Source organism: Ochotona princeps, chromosome 11 (assembly GCF_030435755.1).
Source record: "Ochotona princeps isolate mOchPri1 chromosome 11, mOchPri1.hap1, whole genome shotgun sequence".
NCBI classification, from domain to species: Eukaryota; Metazoa; Chordata; class Mammalia; order Lagomorpha; family Ochotonidae; genus Ochotona; species Ochotona princeps.
Genome location: NC_080842.1, coordinates 43,446,943 through 43,470,324, shown reverse-complemented (window position 1 = coordinate 43,470,324; position 23,382 = coordinate 43,446,943). Strand labels below are relative to the sequence as shown.

The 23,382-nt window shown below is 39.7% G+C and overlaps 1 protein-coding gene across 10 annotated transcripts in view; it reads right to left on the bottom strand.

The window, feature by feature from the left end:
- Nucleotides 1-23,382, bottom strand: part of FRYL (FRY like transcription coactivator) — a 247,737-nt gene that overhangs the window by 175,055 nt on the left and 49,300 nt on the right. For 6 of the 10 annotated variants that reach the window (XM_058670119.1, XM_058670123.1, XM_058670126.1 and 3 more), the window contains exon 1: nucleotides 2,014-2,571. In XM_058670119.1, the coding sequence (XP_058526102.1) occupies nucleotides 2,014-2,215 (202 nt within the window). In that variant the 5' untranslated portion in view covers nucleotides 2,216-2,571. Of the gene's footprint in view, nucleotides 1-2,013; nucleotides 2,579-5,636; nucleotides 5,769-23,382 lie in introns of those variants that run through there. The other 4 variants (XR_009246299.1, XM_058670127.1, XM_058670121.1 and 1 more) reach the window with 4 other exon arrangements.

Genomic DNA, 23,382 nt, shown 5'->3' with positions numbered 1-23,382 from the left:
GCAGTCTCACCACTGCTGTAAATGCACATTATTATTCATTAACTTAAGTTTTTAATATTTACAGAGTAATAAAATTATAAGATCTAATTATTATCCCACTCTGTTTAAAAGACTATAACAGGGCCCGGCATAGCAGCTGAAGTCCTCGCCTTGAAAGCCCCGGGATCCCATATGGGTGCCGGTTCTAATCCCGGCAGCTCCACTTCCCATCCAGCTCCCTGCTTGTGGCCTGGGAAAGCAGTTGAGGACGGCCCAATGCTTTGGGACACTGCACCCGCGTGGGAGACTCGGAAGACGTTCCTGGTTCCCGGCATCAGATCGGCATCAGATGCGGCTCACTTGGGGAATGAATCATCGGATGGAAGATTTTCCTCTCTGTCTCTCCTCCTCTGTGTATATCCGGCTTTCCAATAACAATAAAATCTTTAAAAAAAAAAAAGACTACAACAAAGTCATAATGAAAAAATAAAGAAATTCAAAGATAAAAATAAGAAACCATGTAAATGAACATAACATAATATACTTAGACACCAAGCCGAACCACATGCCTTGTGGTACAGTGAAGAAAATGAAATCATTCAAGACAAATAAAGAAAAGTAAATTTTCGAGAGCTTAAGTGATGCATATAGTCACATACCTACTTATGCGTATATCTATTCTGGAATACAAAACTAAGGGCAGCTGACTGATGAACATTTTTTAAATGAAATTAAAGGACACTGATTCACAAGCAGCATCACCTCCACTTTACCGTCCCAAATGAGTGAGGGCTATAGAAACTGATGAGTTTTAAACAATTATATTGTAGATACTGATATCTTTGTTTTCATCTTAGAAACTTAACAAGTCCTTCATTCCTTTACATAGTTCATATTTTTAACAGAATTTATAATTTCTCCTAAATAGGACCCTATTTAGTAAGAGGACATAAAACAGTATTAAGAATACAAATAGGAACTCTGGGGAGCTTAAGTTGAGAAATTTTCAGAGGCAACGTGGCATTGTTGATCTAAACTTAAAACAAATTTTTCACAAAGAATCTATCATCAAAAAGTAGACAACGACACATAAATATTAATAACAATTGTTTTTAGTAAGAAATAAATTGAATGAATTAGTGTATCCATATAATGGAACACTTTTAAAATAAAACCGAAAGATTCTATGACACATTAAACAAGAAGGTAAGTATCAGAACCACTTGGAAAATGAATCTCATATCCAAATTTAACTAATTAAAATCTGTATGACCGTGTTTCAAAGCATGTGAATATTAAAAGCTATAATAAACATGATCTTTATAAACGACGTATAAACTCACTTCCACTAAACATTATAAATACTTCATGTAAAATTATTCTCTAAAATATAAAAATTAAGGATTATGCAATACTACTTTAATATTCTAAAATATTTTCATCAGAAAATTTAAAACTTACAGCATATTTCCATCTTCCTAATGTATTTTCTTTTCTGCCAATACACACTAGTCACAACACACAAAACTGATATTTTTCACAAAAATCATTCTATATTATCCTCTCAAACTTTAAAGGGTTTCAAATTCAACTTTGAAGGAGTATATGTAACACAAGTAGCGTGACACAAAATCATCACCATTACTGTCAGATTTGACTTTCTATACTTCATCCCAAATACACAATATTTGGGACAATGAAATAAAATTTCAGTGATTTCTTTAGTGATAGATAAAACACAGAGTTTTATTTTTTCTTATCCTACAGTTTATAACCATATTTTCTAATATTTCATCCTCAAAATACTTTCCAAAGACTTTCAAAATTGCTAATTTACGAATTTATCTTGAATTGTAGCATAAATATTTCTCCATCTGTTTTAATACTAAAATTTTTGAGCCAGCAAAACACTTAATACTTAAAAACTCAATTTTTCAAAGATTCACACTCACTAGAATTTGTACTTAATGAAAAAAGTTCTATTTTCTTAACATGCTTTTTTAAAGAGTTGAAAGTAATACATTTTTACTTTACCTAGTTCTTGACGTCGGTGTTTTTCATAATGACTATGATAAACATTGATTCCATTCTGCTCATTCATTGTCTTCTCTGATGAAACCACACTAAGACGTTTCACCTTAAGTAATCTTGGGGAATCTTCCCGAACACTGTCCCTAGTATCCAAACCCACATCTACCGAAAGAATGGGAGGAACGACTCTCTTTAGGAAGTCCATCTTGAAGCTCTTCTACATTGCTAGACCCACACACACGCCGAAAGGTGCCTATACCAGTTTCCTTGAGGGAAAGTGGAAGGTAGACTATTTGTGTCAAAGAGCAGAGAAACGTCATGTGCATTTAGGCGGTGCTGAAGCCCAGTAGGTGAACTGCCAGCTGGTTGGAAGCTGATTTTTAGGACTTTTACTGTTCACACTGATAACAAGCCAAACAGCTATAGACCATGAAACTGCACTTCATAGGTACATATAGGTGTACATGTACAGTGGGTGTTAACAGCAATACTAGGATCATAAAATGTTTAGCATCCATCTAGTTTAATATTTAGACTATGAAATCATTCACTGTAATCATGTAAAAAGCAATTTACTTCAGTCTGAGGTGTGTCCTCCTTTTAAATAAACTTACAACTGAAGTGTGAAATAGTACCATGTTTTCAAAAGATAATTCTTATCATTTGGAAAATTCACTGAGACCTTAGAAATATCAACTTGTACAGAACTTACACTGTGTTATGAATATTTCAATATACCCTTTTTTTACAAAAAATTACTTGAGTGGCGGAGGAGAGATGGGACAAATATGAATGAGAGACCCAGAGCTCCGATTCTAGAATCAGCAGCCAGAATCCCAAAGAGGAACCCTGGCACTCCAGTGTGGGACTCAGACAACCTAATCAGTGTCTTAACCATTATGTTAAATGCCCATTTAATGTACTTTTACATTTTTTTCTTATTTTATTTCATTTAAAGGCAGAGGGGCAGAAATCTCCCATCTACTGACCCATTTTCTAAATGTTCCCAACAGCAAGGACTGGGACAAGTTCAAGTTGCGAACCTAGAATCCAGTCCAAGTTTCCCACATGATGGTGGCAAGTATCCAATTTCTTCAGCTATCATCTGTTGCCTCCCAGGGTGTGCATGAGCAGGAAGATGGGAGAAGAGACAGCAAACATCTAAGCACTCTGATACAGGATATGGCCATCCCAAGCAGTGCCATGACCACCACACCCAATGTCCAACCCTCCAATATACTTTTTAAAATGAATAAAATCTAATCGAATGCCTGTTATACTTATAAACCGTACTGATGGGAACCTTGACATGAATCAAGAAAACAACTTGGTAATTTAAAACAGTTGGATTTAAGAACATAAAACTGAAGAAGTACAAATATTTGAATTCAGTAAAAAACAGTAATCAACATTATATAAATTATTTTCAAAATATCTGAATGTTTCACTAAGCCTTTTTAATTAGTCAAAGAAAGATGATTCTACTGCCTTAAAGTAATCCAGAACTGCAAACAGTCTAGTGAAACGGTATCTGCAAAAGCCTTTGCAAAACGAAACTATTATCTTCTCTCCCTTCCTTTGCCTGCCCTCTGGTGGGGGTGATAAGTGAGCAAGAAAGAAATGAAGAGAGAAGCAGAATTCTGAAATTATCATATTTATAACTTCTAGAAATACACATATTCATGCTAATCTCAAAGACCTGATTCACTCAAAACGTAAGTACAATTTAATCCTCGTTACACTCAACATGAATAAGATGATTTATCTAACATTCCAAAAGATTAAGCAAAAAATGGCCTATATGGATCCCAGCGGAAAAAATTGTTGAAACAGTATCAAGTAAATAGTTGATTCTGAATTACTTAATTTTTAATCCCTATCCTTCTACCACATTACTTATGAACTCAACTACGCTCTTTTTCATTCATTTAAAAGACACTGAAGGCCCTATACATGTAAAGCTCTAATATAGTTTTAAGGTTTAAAGAAGATTGAAAGCATGTATTAATGCAATTCCTGTCTCAGAAGACTAGCATTAAATCAGAAGGAAACAATACAGTAAAGTCAAACACTTCAATTTCAACCAAAGACTATGCATTATAGAAGCAAACACCAAGTTGAGTACCTCTAAGCAGATTTTAACAGGGTGAAAACAAACAGCCAATGAGCAACAGAACCATAACTGGTTAGAACCACAAACTCTGTATCTTAATAAATCTATAAGTTACCACTGTTTTCGCGGTATTTTCTATCGCTCCTTTAAAGATATGATCTCATGCCCGTTACATCCTATGTTTGTGGGTTTTTTCAGGTCCCTTTGCATGTCTTCCTTATCTATAGAGCCCAGAAACATGGTAGCATATAGCTAATTAAAGAGAAAGTCATGTTGCTTGTTCAAGATAGCCAAGACAACCAGCTTTGTTACCAATCAACCTCACTGTTGTTAATTTTCCACTGGAAGAAAGAAGGGGTTGAGGTCAAGAGGACAGAAATTGGGGGTTATAGAAGAGATTACAGGTATCCTCTATGATCTTTGCAGAATACAGAAGCATTGAAGATATGTCCCCATAGCAAACATACTAGTTAAGAAAGAAAGAAAGAAATGGGGTCTGGCACGGTGGCTCTGGAATCCCAGGTGGGTGCCAGTTCATGTCCTGGCTGCTCCACTTCCCATCCAGCTCCCTGCTTGTGACCTGGGAAAGCAGCAGAGGATGGTCCAAAGCCCTATGACCCTGCACCCATGTGGGAAGTCCGGAAGAAGCTCCTGGCTTCAATCAGCTCAGCCAAGCCATTGGGGCCATTTGTAGAGTGAGCTGGCAGACAGAGATCTTTTGGTATTTTCTTAACGTTGTAAATCTGCCTTTCCAACAAAAAAGAAAAATACAAGAAAGGAAAGAAAGGAAAGAAAGGAAAGAAAGGAAGGAAAGGAAGGAAAGGAAGGAAAGGAAAGAAAGGAAAGAAAGGAAAGAAAGGAAAGAAAGGAAAGAAAGGAAGGAAGGAAGGAAGGAAGGAAGGAAGGAAGGAAGGAAGGAAGGAAGGAAAGAAAGAAAGAAAGAAAGAAAGAAAGAAAGAAAGAAAGAAAGAAAGAAAGAAAGAAAGAAAGAAAGAAAGAAAGAAAAGAAAGAAGCCAAAGCTGCTATTCACTTTTCTCTCTTCAATTTGCTTCCTACCTTCTTTCCTTTATGTGTTGATCCCTAATAACCAGGTGTAAATTAAACTCCCTTTTCAGCTTTGTTTTCCAGAAGACCAACCCTGACTTACGAAGCAAAGTTATGAAAGCACATCATTCCAGTGACAATTGTATCTATTACTAACTGAGCCCATGAGATGGAAATGCCAAAAAGACTTTGGTATATATTATTTCTAAGCACTTGGGTTGAATATCACAACTCTGGGGTGTGTGTGTGTGTGTGTGTGTGTGTGTGCTTACTTTTTCTTTTTTTAATTTTTATATTTCATGATATAATTCCTTAGGCTCATGGATTTTGCCTTCTTCTTTGAACTTCTAGAATACCAGTCACAAGGTCAAAAATTTTAATAGAAGCTGGTAGCTGAAGTAATATCATTTAAAAATCTTTCAGACCTCAGTTTCTCTTAAGCCTTTAGAATATTTACCATAACCTTACCGTATCACTTGTGACGGTAATTTCTCGGTGGTAACTTCGGTCATCTAATCCTGACCATGCAACTCTTGAGCAGATGTGAGAATTAAGCATTTAGGTGTTAATCATCCAAGATTCAAATAAATGGCTTCAGCTCTGGAGAAGAAAAACAAAATATACCACTAAAATATTAGGTGAGTTTACAAAAAGCCCATCTTACTCCTAAATGTATTATATATCACATTGACATTTTGTGCAGTTACCCTCTTTCAAAAATGTTGCATTATGGGCTTGGCTTTTATCATGCAAAATTTCAAACTAGGGCCCGGCGGCGTGGTCTAGCGGCTAAAGTCCTCGCCTTGAAAGCCCCGGGATCCCATATGGGCGCTGGTTCCAATCCCAGAAGCTCCACTTCCCATCCAGCTCCCTGCTTGTGGCCTGGGAAAGCAGTTGAGGGCAGTTGAGGACAGCCCAATGCTTTGGGACACTGCACCCACGTGGGAGACCCGGAAGAGGTTCCAGGTTCCCGGCATCGGATCGGCGCGCACCGGCCCGTTGTGGCTCACTTGGGGAGTGAATCATCGGACGGAAGATCTTCCTCTCTGTCTCTCCTCCTCTGTGTATATCTGGCTGTAATAAAATGCATAAATCTTTAAAAAAAAAATTTCAAACTAATGCAAAACTGAGAGTAATGTCACGAGCTTTCCCTCCGCACCCCCATTCCTAGCTTCAACAATTAATTCATGCCAAATATTTCATTTATGCTTTATCTACCCTTTTAGCCCCTTCCTCTACCATTCTAGATTATTCTGAAGCAAATTCCAGTACATAGTTCTAAGACAGATAATTACTTTTTAAATATAACCCAATATCATTACAATATTTACAATGTGTTAATTTCTTTATAATAACTACCAATCATTGTTCAAATATTCTCAACTGTTTAACTGTCCTTTTAAAAAAAGCATTCTAATTTAAATCTGAACAAAATCCATGTAGGCCGTGGTAACGTGTCCAGCAAATCTCTTTGAACCCCCTTTAAATTAGTTCTCCTTCCTTTCATCTATTTGTAAGAACAAGTTATGCTTTTACTAGCCAATGATTGTATTATTGAATAATCAAGGTGTTGAGTCAATTATTTTTCACAAAAATGAATAAAGATTTGCATACGGCCTCGTGTATCTAGCAGGCCTAATATTTATCCCATCGACAGATAATGTTTGGACTGCACATTTTCCAGCGTTGTTCCTTAGAACAACTCCAAGGGGTCATGTACTGTGAACTACTGTACCATATCCATAATATTTTGATGGTTACTAAGAATAAAACCAATGACCACAGGGTGTTGCCCGCTCACCATTTGCAAGGGCTCATGTGTAATCATGCTCATTCCATGTTTTATTACCATTAAAGGTCTTAGCATTTTTCAAGTTATATAAGCCAAACTTTAAATGTGAAATTGAAACTCAAACTAGCCTCATCTAAAATCACAATCAGCTTTAAGAGTTTTTTCCCCCGTTTCACAGAAAGAACTCTAAAATGCTAATTTTAATGCTTACGAATCTTAATCTGAAATTCCTTTAGCCACATTGGAAAAACAAAACATTCCATATACTCAAAGGCAAAATCAACTAAATCACAGCTAAAGCCAATTCTTCAAAAATGTGGTAAACATGAATAAAACAGGAATTTATTTTTTTAAAGGAATTCATTTCTACTTGCTCATAATCAGTATCATTCAGACTTGCTAGAATTTTTGACTGGCCCATCAAATATTTCTGAATGTGTTAACAATGTAACTATAGTTCTGTCAAGAATTCTTGACACTCTCCTTATCTTAGGTTCAGAGTCTCATTTCTCTCACAGCAACTAAAGGACAAATAGCATGCCATAGGTACAATCATGAGTTGGAAAATACTTAATGAGATATAAACCAGTTTTCTTTTGAGTCAAGTCACAGAACCAAATCACCAGTGGAGTATAAAGCAGTTTTAGGAATGCTTAGGGGACTGATTTGAACCACAAGGCCTACCTCCTGGCTCTTTCATTTTGCTTCACTTTGGAATAGCCTCTTGTTCAAGAACATTTAGTTCCAACACTATACTTTTCATGTTTACACTCTACTGTAAACCCCCCATCACAGCACTGTGTCATTTTAAAATCTTCCCAATGTTTGTCCAGAATTTTTCAAAACCTCATCTGTAGACACACAATCTTTCGATTTTCTGGGTTTTTTCTTCTTCTTCTTTTTCTTTTTATTGGAAAGGCAGAAAGGAGATACAGAGAGAAAGATCTTCCAGCACAGGTTCACTCCCCAAGTGGCCACATCAGCTGGAGCTGAGCCAATCCAAAACCAGAAGCCAGGAGCCTTCTCCAGGTCTCTCACGCAGGTGCAGAGTCCCAAGGCTTTGGGTCATCCTGGACTGCCTTCCCAAGCCACAGCAGGAAGCTGGATGGGAAGTGGAGTGGCCAGGACACAAGAAACTTACGGAAACCCAGCGTATGCAAGGTGAGGATTTAGTCACTGAGCCATCATCTTCGGCCCCAATCTTCCTATTTTCAACTTTTAACAAAATAAACACATTTTGGTTTTCCTGGAAAATATTTGGTTTATATTTTTCTAGCTTTCTTTGTAGGCTATACATATTTTCAAACAAGGCTGAGTTTTAGGCATGGTTTTTTGTTTTCTAGGGTTTGTTGTTTGCTTTTTGTAAATCAATGACTTTCATCTTATCACTATATCTTATTTAACATGACCATTTTTTGTTTTCACTTTGTTTGCTGTGGAGACTACTTTGATCTGTTACAAGGCTAATTTTTACTACTATTTTTTGCAATACTTATTTTGAGACAGCAGTGAAGGTCAGAGGGGTTAGGTACACAGCCACGCTGTATACATGATCAATTCTGTTATTTCTTATTTAAAACTAAAAAGGTCAAACAAACAAGGAGGTCAGCTGGTACTTTACTACACTTAGTAGAAGATTGTGAACAGCCACATAGCAGCCTTTGCACGAGTTTCACCTGCAGCAAAAGGGCAACAAATAAAGAGACTTGGGGCCCAGTTCTGGAGTTGGAAGGACATCGGGGCAAATGAGGCCCTTCGGCAACAGCTTGTTTCACTTTAGTCCAGAAAGTAAGAGAGAAAACTGAATGAGGGTTTTGATAATACGTTAATTTCATTTCCTTTCTAAATAGAATTTTGGGAATAATTCACACCAGAAATGCCACAAATTTAATTATCCTAATGTTAGTAAAATGTCTATGTGTGCCTCTAACATACAGTAACAGAGCAAATAATAATCTCAAACAAATGGAGCAAAAATTAAGAGCCAATGAATCTAAGTGGTGTTTTTAAGTGTTCTCACGCCTTGTGTGTCTGCTTGCAACACTTCATACAGTACACAGTTCTGAGAAAAAGGAAGTGGTGGTACCGAGCACAAAGTAAAGAGCGCAACAGAAAGAACAGCCAAATTACCATGTAATTTGAGAAAAGTCCCCTTCTCCTTGAGTTTTGGGGCAAAAACGATTAGAACCACTAATATTCACACAGAATGTTATAGAAAGGATTACTCCCTAACTCCAAAATGGATAAAAAGATTAAACTGCTTCAAAGACTCCAACTTAAAACTCTAAATTTGACTTCAGAATGTACTTTATATACACCTGAACACTACAACGTATAGTAACCTAGAAATTCATGCTTTAACTCAGAAGAGAAACCACACTGCAAGACACAGAATAGAAAAGGGTCAATTCCAGTTCATCTATTATAATTGCTTTGGAGGTCAGTTTTGTGGAGTAGTGTGTTAAACATCCACTGGTTTTGAGTCCCAGCTGCTCTACTTCCGATCCAGCTCCCTGCTAATATACCTGGGGAAAGCAGAGGAAGATGGCCCAGGTGGCTGGCTCCCATCCGCATGGGAGATTGGATGAAGCTCCTGCCTCTTGACTTGTACCTGGCCAGCCCTGGCTGTTAGGGCTGTTTGTGGAGTGAAGCAGTGCATCGAAAATTTCTTTCTCTCTCTCTGCCTCTTTGTCTCCATAACTCTTTTCAAATTAAAATAAAGAAAAATGTATATATAATAGGTTATCTTCATGATATAGTACAACATACTATATATCATAAACATATTTATGTATAATGTAATAATTTTTATATAATATAATTTTATAGAGAGCGAGAGAGAGAAACTTACAAGGTCTCTTAAAATGAAGTAAAAGACCAAAGACCAAAGGAGACCAATGTCCAGAAAGCCTCTCAGAATAAGGGTGAAATCATTTTCAGATAAATTTTATATGATCATACTTCCTGTGATACCAACATAATTACAGAAAACATAAAATGCAACAATTTTTTTAGGTCTTCCTAAGATTGTACAATAAAGCAGGAAAAAATCTCCCCAGAAATAGCCAAGTGTGGACAGCAAGCAACTATTCAGTATCTTTTAGGGCTGACTGGTAAAAATTCCTACAATAAACAAGTTCATCCCTCTAATTGTCAATGAAAACTCATCTTGCACATAATTATAATTACAGTGATTATAACATACTTTAATTTTTCAGATCACATTTCTATTATTTTCTATATTCTGTAATGGTTACAATTTTAAAGAGCATGGAAACATATTATGCTGACTACTGTAATCGTATATTATTCTCTGACCTGCTAAAAATGCTGTCTAATGATACTGAGCTAGGGTAATTAGGTTGCACTTTAAGAATCAAGATCACTTGCTGATGAAGCAATGTTCTTCACAGGTAAATCTGCCAAACTTTTGATTTTATCTTTTCAGCCAGAATTGTAGTTGTTGCCATCACACTCACTGTATTGAAAATAATCAGCAAAAATTTCCATTCACAAGTGTTAAGGGAAAGTTTTCTTTTTTTTTTTTTTTTTAAGATTTTTATTATTATTGGAAAGCCAGATATACAGAGAGGAGGAGAGGAGGAGAGACAGAGAGGAAGATCTTCCATCCGATGGTTCACTCCCCAAGTGAGCCACAATGGGCCGATGCGCGCCAATCTGATGCCGGGAACCAGGAACCTCTTCCGGGTCTCCCACACGGGTGCAGGGTCCCAAAGCTTTGGGCCGTCTTCGACTGCTTTCGCAGGCCACAAGCAGGGAGCTGGATGGGAAGTGGAGCTGCCAGGATTAGAACCGGCGCCCATATGGGATCCCGGGGCATTCAAGGCGAGGACTTTAGCCGCTAGGCCACGCCGCCGGGCCCTAAGGGAAAGTTTTCTATATCAAGACTTCATTCATTGGATCAAACACAACTATACTCACAGTACATATTTTGGTTTCTACTGGTAACTTAGTAGATATTTTCAAAAAAAAATTTTTCAACTGCATTATTTATTTGAGTAGAGAAAAAGAATAAGAGAGAGGCCAAAAGCTCCCAGTCAGTGGTTCTCTCTCCAAACACCCACCAAAGGTCAGGACGTGGCCATGCCGACCCGGGAGTCAGGTATCCCATATGGCTGTGAGGAATCTATCCCTGAGCTCTCCCAGGGGGCAGGGGAGCAGGAAGCTGAGTCAAGAACCAAGGTCAAGCATGGAACCCAGGCCCTCTGATGCACACCTGGATCAAAGGATCCATTCCGATACAGGGCTGAACTGTCAAGCCAAATGCCTACCCTATATACTTTCAGAATAATTTTCCTATGCTAATCCCATGTTGACACATAGAAAAAAATGAAATTCAACAAAATTATCACATACTTTCCATTCTACCTACAGATCTATATTTAGCCACTAAGAAAAAAACAGACAAAGTAGAATAGTCTACGCAGACACATCTGGAATGCAATTTGAGTCCATAATCCAGAACATACTTTCACCTACCAACACACTTGTAAAAGTTCATTACCACAACTATACTAAACAAAAATTTACAGAAATAATAATATCAAGCAAACATTCATCGGGCAGTATGATCTGCCAAGAACCAGGTATAAAAGAATAAATTAGGTCCCAGCACGGGTCCTAATCCCGGCAGCCCTGCTTCCCATTCAGTTCCCTGCCTGTGGCCTGGCAAAACAGTTGAGGACAGCCCAAAGCTTTGGGACCCTGCACCCGCGTGGGAGACCCAGAAGAAGTTCCTGGCTCCTGGCTTCGGATTGGCTCAGCTCCAGCCGTTGCAGCCGCTTGGGGAGTGAATCATTGCACAGAAGATCTTCCTCTCTTGTCTCTCCTCCTCTCTGTGTATATCTGGCTTTCCAACAAAAATAAATAAATCTTTTTTAAAAAAAGAATAAATTACTAAACAAACATTCCAAGTTTGTATTTCTATAGGAGTTTAAGTCTTCTGGAGTCATTTCTTTGTAGGACTGAAAAGAAAAAATGAAGGCCATTCCTTCCAAAATGTACATTTACCTAACTGAGCAGTCACAGGCATTTCTAATGCAGCCAGGCTCCGGATTCTCATTTTCTTTCTCCTTCTCTCCCCACACACCCCGTCTCCCTCACCCATCCCATCCCGCAAATCTCTCCTCCCTTCCTAGCTCTGCTTTCAAATAGACACACAAAAACTGTTTACTTGAAAGGCAGAGATAGAGACAGAGAGACAGAGAGACAGAGAGATTCCCTTCACTACTTCACTTCCCAAATGACCACAACAGCTGGAGTTAGACCAATCCAAAGTCAGGAGCTTCTTCTAGGTACAGGGGTCCAAGCACTGGAGCCAGCCTCGGTTACTTTTCTAGATGCACCAACAGGGAGTTGGATCAGAAATGGAGCAGCCAGAACTAGAACTGGCATCCATGTGCCATCACTGCGAACAGCAGCATTATCCTCTATGCCACAGCTCTGAGAATTTAAAAAGAAATCTGTTCCCACATTAAAAACATGACACCGTTAGAAAAATGGCGTTTTTAATTTAAAAATATTACGTCTAAAATACTTTTAAGGGTCATTACAGTTTTTGTACAATGTGTTACACTTTGGATCATCCAAAGTTTTTAAAAATTGCATAATAGATACGGCTCTACCTAATTATGATCCTATTGGCAAGTAAGACCAAAATTGCCCAAAAAATCAAAAATTAAAAAATTAAATTTTTAAAAATCACATTTTTATATATTTTGTATTAAGTTCTCCAAGTAACCAAATTTTAAGTTAGAAAAGTAGATAAGCAGATGTTCAAAGTCATAGGATAAATAAATGTTAGAATGTAACCCCCAATGCTTCTCATTTCTTCTTCTGTTTGCCCTCTCCTGCAAGCTTACAGAAGCCCGATTTCTACAAGAGTATAAATTTCTACAAAGTATAAATTCCAACTGATAATTAGAATGACCTATTTCTCCCAAATTTATACTTCCAAATGCTTTTTCTAAACTTATAGAAGGGTGAGCATTTGCCATCTGCAATGTTAGAAACTGTATCAAAAGCCTTTAAACTGATATGATTTTGACCCAATAATTATATTCTTACAAGCTAACTCTGAAAAGGTAATGAAAAATGCACAAATTTGCAAAGATGTCCATGCTACTATTAATTCTACAGGCAGAATATCACAACTGAAACAAAGAACAAAAATCCAGGATCCACTGAAGCCATGAAGGCTGGGGTGGCAGCACCATGGTGTATCATGCCAAGCCTCCCCCTCCACCTGCACCTGCAGTATCAGCATCCCATGCAGGAACCAGCTCAAGCCCCAGCCGCTCCGCTTCCTAGCCAACTCTTTGCTAACGGCTAGGGAAAGCAGCCGAGAATGGCCAAGTTGTTGCATCCCTATACCTAGCTAGAAGACTTGGAAGACGTTCCCAACTCCCGACTTCAAATCAGTTCAGCCCTGGTTACTGCACCCATTTAGAAAGTGCAGAAGATAGAGCAATCTCTCCCCTTCTCTCTCACTCTCCCTGTGTCCCCTCTAACACTATAACTTTCAAATGAAAAACATTTTTTAAGATTTTTCTTATTGGAAAGTCAGGCTTACACAGAGAAGGAGAGACGAAGATTTTCTGTCTGCTGGTTCACTTTCTCAGTGGCCGCAATGGCCAGAGCTGAGCCCATCTGAAGTCAGGAGCCAGGAGCTTCTTCCAGGTCTCCCATGCGAGTGGCAGTGTCCCAAGCCTTTAAGCCAACCTCTACTGCTTTCCCAGGCCACAAACAGGGAGCTGGAGTAACTGGGACACGAACCAGCACCCAAGTGGGATCCCAGTGCATGCAAGGCAAGGACTTTAGTCACTAGGCTACAGCGCCAGATCCCAAAAATATCTTTGAAAAAAGAATCTTGGTGCAATAAAACAAAATGCCATCCATTAATTTTAAAAAATGGGGCCCAGCGGCATGGCCTAGCAGCTGAAGTCCTCGCCTTGAACGCGCCGGGATCCCATGTGGGCACTGGTTCTAATCCCGGCAGCTCCACTTCCCATCCAGCTCCCTGCTTGTGGCCTGGGAAAGCAGTGGAGGACAGCCCAATGCGTTGGGACCCTGCACCCGCGTGGGAGACCCGGAAGAGGTTCCTGGCTCCTGGCATCTGATCGGCGCGCATCGGCCCGTTGTGGCTCACTTGGGGAGTGAATCATCGGACGGAAGATCTTCTTCTCTGTCTCTCCTCCTCTCTCTGTATATCTGACTTTGCAATAAAAATAAAATATTTAAAAATAATAATAATTTTAAAAAATGGATTAAAATGCTATTGACCTTCGACCACACAGTTCCATGTATAAAACAAAATAATACAGTCTCAGCTGTTGGAGATAAAATTACATTTAGAAGCAAAGACTAAACCTCCAAAGAAAGATTCAATTTGTCCAAGTACTAAACCCCTCTGTGCCCCACTAGCTCCTCCATAGGGTAACAATAACAATCTCTTCAGGTCACTGTGAAAACTAAGTGCGAAAGAAGAAAGCAACACTGCTTTGACACCTACTGAATACCCAAAGTTATTAATCTGCTATATTTTCTGATAAACAAAATTTGCAAGAATGTCCAAAAAATAAAATTACTCAGATTTAGTAACTAGAGATGGACACTATTAATTCACATTAATATCTGGGTTATAAAAGGACAGATATCATATGTTCTCTCTGATATAAGGCAACCTTCATGCAAAATACAAGATCAATAGATATAAGTATATTCAACATGCATATACATATATTTATCTAGAGGAACTGTACAACGGGACATGTCTACTGTTGAAGTGGAGACATACTGCAGTATGCATCCCTACTTCTAAATAAAAGATGGACTCCCAGTGAAACTATAAAATATATCTTGAAAAGAGGATGCTGAACTTTCTACCGTTGTCCATACTTCAGTGTCATGATACACTTCAATAGCAGAATGATGGACTTGTGACTGTAGCTGAGGGATTACTCTACTGTAATAACATAGGGGAAAACATGGGAGAGAGGAGGGTAGAAGGGGAAGTTACTGAGCATAAGGAACTGTACTATGAGAAACGAAAATTTTTATGGGTTAATGCTTTTCAAATCTCCTTTTGCCATACATCATTTTACACAACCAGTATCAGTGGATAATGTCTAGTGATTACAAACATTACTTTTTAAATATACTATCTTCATTTTTCCACTAACTAAGCACTAGGCCCAATTCTTCACTGCGATAAACAACAGATCTATTGGTTGTCCTAAAAACATCTTTTGAAGAGAAAGAAACTGCTATTCCAAATGTCATGAAATACACACATACTTTAAAAAGTCCAAAGGAAAAACGGATTTAGAAGTTTGTTTTGTGGGCCCAGCGCAGTAGCCTAGTGGCTAAAGTCCTCGTCCTGCATGAAGCAGGATCTCATATAGGCACCGATTGGTATCCTGGGTGCTCCACTTCCCATCCAGCTCCCTGCTTGTGGCCTGGGAAAGCAGCCAAGAACGGCCCAAAGCTTTGGGATCCTGCACCTACGTGGGAGACCTGGAAGAAGCTCCTGGGTTTGGATTGGGTCAGCCCTGTCCACTGCCACTTAGGGAATGAATGAACGGATGGAAGATCTTTCTTCTTTGTCTCTCCTTCTCTCTGTATATATCTGCCTTTCCAATAAAAAGAAATAAATCTTAAAAAATTTTTTTTTGAAAGTTTGTTTTGTGATGGCAGGGCAGTTTTGTGAGGGCATAGCAAGCTAAGCCTCCATCTGCAGTGCTGGCATCACATACGGTGCCAGCCATGTTCCAGCTGTTCCACTTCCAATCCAGTTCCCTAAGTGCCTGGGAAAGCAGCAGAGGATGGCCCTGGGCCTTGGGACCTTGCATTCATACAGGAAACCCAGGCAAAGCTCCTGGATCCCAGCTTCAAACCGGCCCAGCTATGGCTGTTGCAGTATTTGGGGAATGAACCAGCAGATGGAAGATCTTTCTCTGTAACTCAGACTTTCAAGTAAAAAATTAGTCTTTTTTTTTAAGAAGTTTGTTTTCATGCAAAAAAGGTCTAAAATCCACACCAAACTTTTTCATGATACTTACATTTCCATTAGATTTCAAAACTCCTTTGTACATACAGTTTGGTAATTTTTGCAGTAAAATAAACATCTTTAAATTGTATTTTTCACAAATCTTTTTTTACTTTCCTCACTCCTACTGATGGGTAGCAAATGCAGACACATACTGGCTTTTCAAAAATGTCAGTTTTGGGTCTGACACTGTGGGTAACCAGCTACATTGTCTAAAAATGGGAGTTCTTGTCTTTTAGAAATGGAAACTGCAATACTTACCAATAAAATGTTTATGACACAGGAAATTAATCAAAATAACTAGGAACTGGGGAAAGGGAGTGGGTACAGGGGAACAAGGTCGTGACAAATGCCTAAGCTGAGGAATGTCTTCAGAATTATCTTAATGGAAAAAAATCGTTTTTAAAATATACTTTTAAAAGATCTGACTATTAAAATAACTTCTACAAAACAATTTCAGTTTATTACAGAACAATAATTCACTGATTACCAAAAAAAGGCCAAAATTATTTAAGCCAAATTCAAAAACGAAGTAAACAATTCAAGCATTTAGAATCCCTCAATAGTTCCTGCCAATAATTCCCACAAATAGACACACTACAATGCTTTTTTCCAAACCACAGCTTCAGCATACCATGCTAATTCTCCAAAACAATATTAGTATTTATATTGTGCATTACAAGAATACAACTATGCCTCTGTATGTGCCCACGTGAATCTCTGATAATAAGTTGTATTATGTACTAGTATTAAATAATCTGAATTCTCTTGGTGCCTAAATCACATCCTGGCACCAAGTTAGAACATTATGAACAACACAGATTAGCAGAACCATCAAAGTGCTTTATTTTACCCAGTGGCACACAAGCAAGACCAAGTAACTTAAAAAAAAAAAAAAAAAAAAAAAAAAGCACCACCTTGCTGCATATCTGTATGAAGATGTATCAAGTGGTAAAGCATCTGACTCCCGTGTGCCTTGGAGTCGGGGGATGGTGATATCAGAGAAGTGCAGCAAGAGGAGTAAGACAGCAGGCACACCCAAGCATGAAGCCATCTAAAGGCAGGCTGGTGTGGGGAGTGGAACGGAGGATCAGAGATACTTTGTCTAAATTCTTCCCACCAAGGCAGCAAAATATACTTTAAAAAACATGTTGCAGTACATCTTATATAACAATATATGTGAACACAATACTTGGAAACCACCTGCAGCACACTTTGATAGTTTCTAAAACACTTAGGGTTAGTGTTCATTTCTAATCATTTCCCACAAAAACAATCTCCCGACTTCACCTTCAACAGATCCACGGACTGAAAACACTGGCTTACAACTCCTGCTTAGTGAACAGAGACTTGGGAGCGGACTGGTCGCTGATACCCACCCTTACACCGCACGAAGACTTAGACCTTCCACCTGTTCTGAAACCCGAGGATTCTTTCTAGGAGCAAGTTCTGTGATTGGGATCCCCTAGCGGACACAAGTGGCATAACATCTCCCACACACCAAGCCGAACTGCTTTCCTATAAAGCACTGAACAGAGATGCATTCAGTTCAACCTAACAACACACCAAGTATAAATGCAAAGGTCTCAGTAACCTATATGTCAGTTTCCCACACAGTACCATTAAGTGTAAAAACCAGTGAGAGAGTATTTAAAGATCCAAGATGTAATAACATTTACAATACGTAATATTCATCCTGATTTGAATATTTAGCAATGTATACATGCGTTAGTACCCCACCAATATGCTTAATTTTGATGTACAAGTATAAAATTCAAAAGCATTAAAATGTTAGCAAATATGCATTACATATCTGTAAATGTCTATTTTTGAGCCTATGTGTCACAAAAGACATAAATATCACAAATCTTACTTTTTAAGCTTTACCTAAAATTCTCATTATTTGGGAGGATCAAATAAAATTATTTGGAAAAATATTCTAAAATTTTTACCAGGCTTCAAATTTTTAAGCGAGGAAAACACTTTACAGATATTTTTGTTGGTAATTTTTGCTACTTGGGGAAAAAAAACTATTTTAACAGACGCCAGTTTCTAATTTCCAGGCCTAGTCTATATTTTTCATCGTTCCTTAAATTTCTAGATGCCAATTCTTATTCATTGAAGTATGCTTTTTAAAAGCTTCATGGAGAAAGACTTAAACAATGAAAATAGAGAAGAAGTAAGAATGGGAATGAGGGCGTGACGCAGGATGCACGTAACCTCCATAGTTTTCCACTAACCCGTCGACAACAGCAAGACGCGACTGGAGCAGGGGACGTTGTGGAGGTCAGTGAACATTCACTCGGCACACCCGAGAGTCCAACATCTGCACCACGCAACACCTGCCCCAGCCAGAGATCACAAACTGCAAGCCGTGGGGGAGAAGGCGTCTCAGGTGCTTCAAGCCACCAACAGGCACAAAGTAGACCGGCATCGAGCTGAGTGGAGGAGGGGACAGGAAGGACTTGACTTGCTCACAGACTCTGTCACCAGAAGACTAACTGCAGTGACAACTCACCACAAGAGTGACTTCCTGTCCTGCTTTAAGGAGTGGGTTAACTGCTGATTTTTAAAATGCTGCTTCAGCGTGGGGATTGTGCAGTTGTGGGTTAAGCCATGGCTTGGTACACTCCCACATCAAGTTTCAGCCACTCCACTTTAAAGGGTTTTTTTTTCATTTCATTGTTTGTTTGTTTTACTTGAAAGGTAGAATCAGAGAGAGAGAGAGAGAGAGAGAGAGAAGCACAGAGTGAGATCTTCCGTCACTAGTCCACTCCCCAAGTGGTTACAGTAGCGAGGCCGGGCCAGGCTGAAGCCAGGTCATCCGCATGGTGGAGGGCTCCAAGCACTTGGGGCATGGGCATCTCCACTGCTGGTCTCTCGGGTGCATTAGAGCGCTGACTTGAAAGTAGAACAGCCAGAATTCAAACCAGCACCTAAATGGATGTCAGCACTGCATGTGGCAGTTTTACATACTATAGCACAAAACCATTCCCTCTGCTTAAAAAAAGAAAAAGCAATCTTTTAAAAATTGAAAACAGTAAGAGAAATCTCTTCCACACACTATTTCAATCCCCAAATGGTCAAAATAGCCGGGGTTGGGCTAGACCAAAACCAGGTGACAAGAGCTTCATCCAGTTCTCCCAGGCAGGTGGCAGGAACACAACAATGGGGCCATGTTCCACCACCTTCCTAAGCACATTAGAAGGAAGCTAGACTGGAAGTGGATTAGCTGGGTGTAGAACCAGTGTTCATTCCAGATGCTGGCATCATCACAGGTAGTGGCTTAACCCACTATGCCACAATGCCTCACCTCAACTATTTCACCTCTGATCCAGCTTCTGTTAGCACTCTTGGGAAGTAGCAGAGGATAGCTCAAGTACAGCCACCCACAGAGCAGACCTGAATGGAGTTCTGGGCTTCTGACCACTGCCTAAATATGACTGTTACAGGCGTATCAAAAGTGAACCAGTGAATAGAATCAATCTTCAGTCTCAATCTCTCTCAATCTCTCTCTCTCTCTCTCTCTCTCTCTCTCTCTCTCTCTCACCCTCTCTCTCACCCTCTCTCTCACCCTCTCTCTCACCCTCTGACTCCCTCCCCTCTGGTTTTCAAACAAAATTAAACACTTTTTAAGTCATTTAGGTAACACAATTGGACCTAATAATGTAACAGTTTTACTATAAGCCTCTGTGTCACAACTTTGCAAGATGACAGGCTGCCAGGATGGGTGCTCTCAAACATGCTCCGAGTTATGCTCCGAGTTATACAATAATTCCTGGCTGTCTCCCAAAAGTAATTATCCTGCTTATTGCCTCCTCCCCATGTTCATGAAAGAAAGTATTGTCTTGGGTAAGATGTACACTGAGTGACAGTTCCACTCACTCTGGAAATGTATGAAAGGATAATAAGCAATTTATTTAGACCAGCATCTTCTGTATGGAAAATAACACATTTCAAAGTTCAAACACAACAACATTCCCAGTCAGCCTGTCACTACAAAAGACCACACCGAACATGCACAAGGCTTAATCTTTCACATTCCAATACACACGCAGCAAGGCGGAAAGCACTTGCAGGCAGAAGTCAGCAGGCCCTGCCCTCAACCAATCCCTGCACGAGGCTGCATCCTCCACCATGCTTAGGTTAGTCTAAAATCACAATAGGGAGCCCAGCGGCGTGGCCTAGCGGCTAAAGTCCTCGCCTTGAAAGCCCCGGGATCCCATATGGACGCCGGTTCTAATCCCGGCAGCTCCACTTCCCATCCAGCTCCCTGCTTGTGGCCTGGGAAAGCAGTCGAGGACGGCCCAATGCATTGGGACACTGCACCCGCGTGGGAGACCCAGAGGAGGTTCCTGGTTCCCAGCTTCGGATCGGTGCGCATCGGCCCGTTGCGGCTCACTTGAGGAGTGAATCATCGGATGGAAGATCTTCCTCTCTGTCTCTCCTCCTCTGTGTATATCTGGCTGTAATAAAATGAATAAATCTTTAAAAAAAAAATCACAATAGGAGGGCAGAGAACTGAGTTGCTGTGCCCCAAGAAATCATGCCCTAAAAACTCAAATACCCAACAACGATCACCAGCTGCTGAATGGCTACTGTGCATGACCAACTAAGTTAGGAGTTTACGTATGTTACTTCATTGTAGCCCCAAATCCACAGCCTACGCAAGTATTTAAACTGACAAAACTAAGGGACACACTGAGAAAAATAGGCTGTTCTAAGAAAGAAGTCGAATGAGACAAAGTTTTTAAAATAAAATGCAATTATGATGTCAGTAAGTTGTTATTGATTTTGATCTTCAGAACAAAAGCAAGAGATTGTTCAAAAAAGATAATGGAAAATAACACAATTTCCTTTAAATATTTCAAAAGTAACTATTTGCCTTATGAGAAAATTAGAAAGGAGAAACCACATTATAAAACAAATGCAAGAGATCCTTATTTTAGGACTAAATTTTATCTTCTTACTTTTCAGTAAAAGTTCTGTTTTCAACCAACATTCTTAAAATAATCTTCAACCCAAACTGTACTTCCCTAAGAAAAATGTTAACAGTTTAAACTCAATAATAATCCAATCAGTGCAATATTCCATGTGATCCCAATGTTATAGGCAAAGCCTGACAAGATACACAAGAGAAAATCTAGCCATACTTGTGGTTTTAGATGAAAATTCTAAAGCAGGCATTTGGCCTCACAGCGAAGATGCCCACACGCCAGCCCTAGAGTGCCTAGGTTTGATGCCTACCGTCAGCTTCTGATTCCAGCTTCCCGCTACTGCAGACCCTGGGTGGCAGGAGTGACAGCTCACGTACTGAGTCCCTGCTGAATACCTATACTGCATTGCTGCCTCCTGGCTTCCGTCCAGCCCGGGCGTGGTAGACACTGGGAAGCTCTGTTTTTCTCTCTTTTCCTCTTTTCCTCTCAAGTAAATTAATTGAAATACTTCCATTTTTTTTCCTATAAAAATCTCTTTAAAAAAAATTTTTGGCCCAGGGAGGAGGGGGTGTTTGGCACGGCCCGAGTTCGTGGCCTGCCTGTGTGGTCAGTGAGCCTGGGCCCAGGTCATCAGGCCCAGGTCCTTGACCCACCCGTGAGAACTGGTCCTCCTCAGTGGAAAAGACGGAGTAGTGAACAGCTGGCCCAGATCCACATGGAGGATACGGCAGCCCACTGAGGGCTGCAGGTGATATCTATACCGTGCCAGAGGAAGGAGGACAGAACAAATTGGACAACGAACCCAGCGAAACGAAGACAGCAAATATCTGAATGAATGAAGACTCTAAGATCGACTGTCAGCCAATGGACATTGAAAGGGTTCCCTCACCCTTGGATTGGCAAGATCAGCAACATTTCAGAACTATCGAAACCATCTTAGCAGACCCTTAAGAGTATGAAGCACATTGAGACCCTGGGTTGATATGAAGTGGCCATTTGCCATCCCCGGGTACTGGGGCAACTGGGAGGCTGGGTATGGCTTCTCCCCTTATCCCTTCCACCCCTCAGAAACAGGAAGAAATAGAAAATTTGGGAACAATGATCACACCCACTTTTCCCTAACCCTTGATCCATCCCACCATGATCAACTATGCTAACATCATCTTTAAGAAAATAAATAAAATAAAAGTAAAAAATCGGGCTCAGAACAGTAGCCTAGTGGCTAAATCCTCTCCTTGCATAAACTGGGATCCATATGGGTGCCGGTTCATTTCCCAGATGTTCTACTTCCCAAGCAGCTCCCTACTTGTGGCCTGGGAAAGCAATTGAGGATGGCCCAAAGCTTTGGGACCCTGCACCTGTATGGAGACCAGGAAGAAGCTCCAGGTTCCTGCCTTCAGATCGGCTCAGCTCCAGCCGTTGCAGCCACTTGGGGAATGAATCAGCAGACAGAAGATCTTTCTGTTTATCCTTCTCCCTATAAATCTGATTTTCCAATAAAAAAAAATAAATCTTTAGGGGAAAAAAGATTAAATAAATAAGTAAATAATTAGGGGCTGGTGTCATGGCACAGCAGCACCCCATACGAACACTGGCTCAAGAGTCAACTGTTTTGCTTCTAATCCCAGTTACTGGTGCCTGGAAAAGAAGAGGAAGATGGCCACAATGCTTGGACACCTGCCACCATGTGGGAGATCCACACAGAGTTCTACGTTCCTGGTTTCACCCCGTCCAGCCCTAGCCATTGTAGCCATTTGCGGAATAAGCCAGCGAATGGAAGATGGATGGATGGATGGATGGATGGATGGATGGATCTTTCTCTCTCTCTACCTGTCTTCCTGTATTTTTTTTTTTAAGAAAAATTACATGAAATGAAACTTCTCAACCCATGCTTAAAATCATGATTTTTCTCCTCAGTCCCCATGTGTCTCTTTTCCTTTGTCCCTGCTCCATGTGAGTACCTACTACTGGTCCCTGGCTCAGTTTACAAAAGGTCAGGGTCATCTGCACAGTACCTTTGAATGTTGTCTTTGAATCAATTTCCCAAGCTAGGTTATAACTCCTCTTCTTGTTAAGAACTCTAATGTACAAATGTCTAAATCATATTAAGGCTACATGTAAATATTAACTAGAAGACTTACTGGAAATAAGTAAAAAGACCAAAAACAATGTTTTTAAGTTTCTAGAAACCTAATGCCAGCTGCAGTATAAAAAACAAATCCAAGTATATGTCCAGCCTCGCATTAGTAAGGGGCACAAACAATGACCAAAGCACAGACTGTGATCTTAGAGTTCCTTAGAATTCAGTCTGACTCATCGAGCTCTAAGGCCATCCTTCCTAAACCAATAAAGAAAATGTGGCAGAAAGTTCCAACACAATACAAATATAATTAGCAAAGACAAACAGAAGCTTATCTT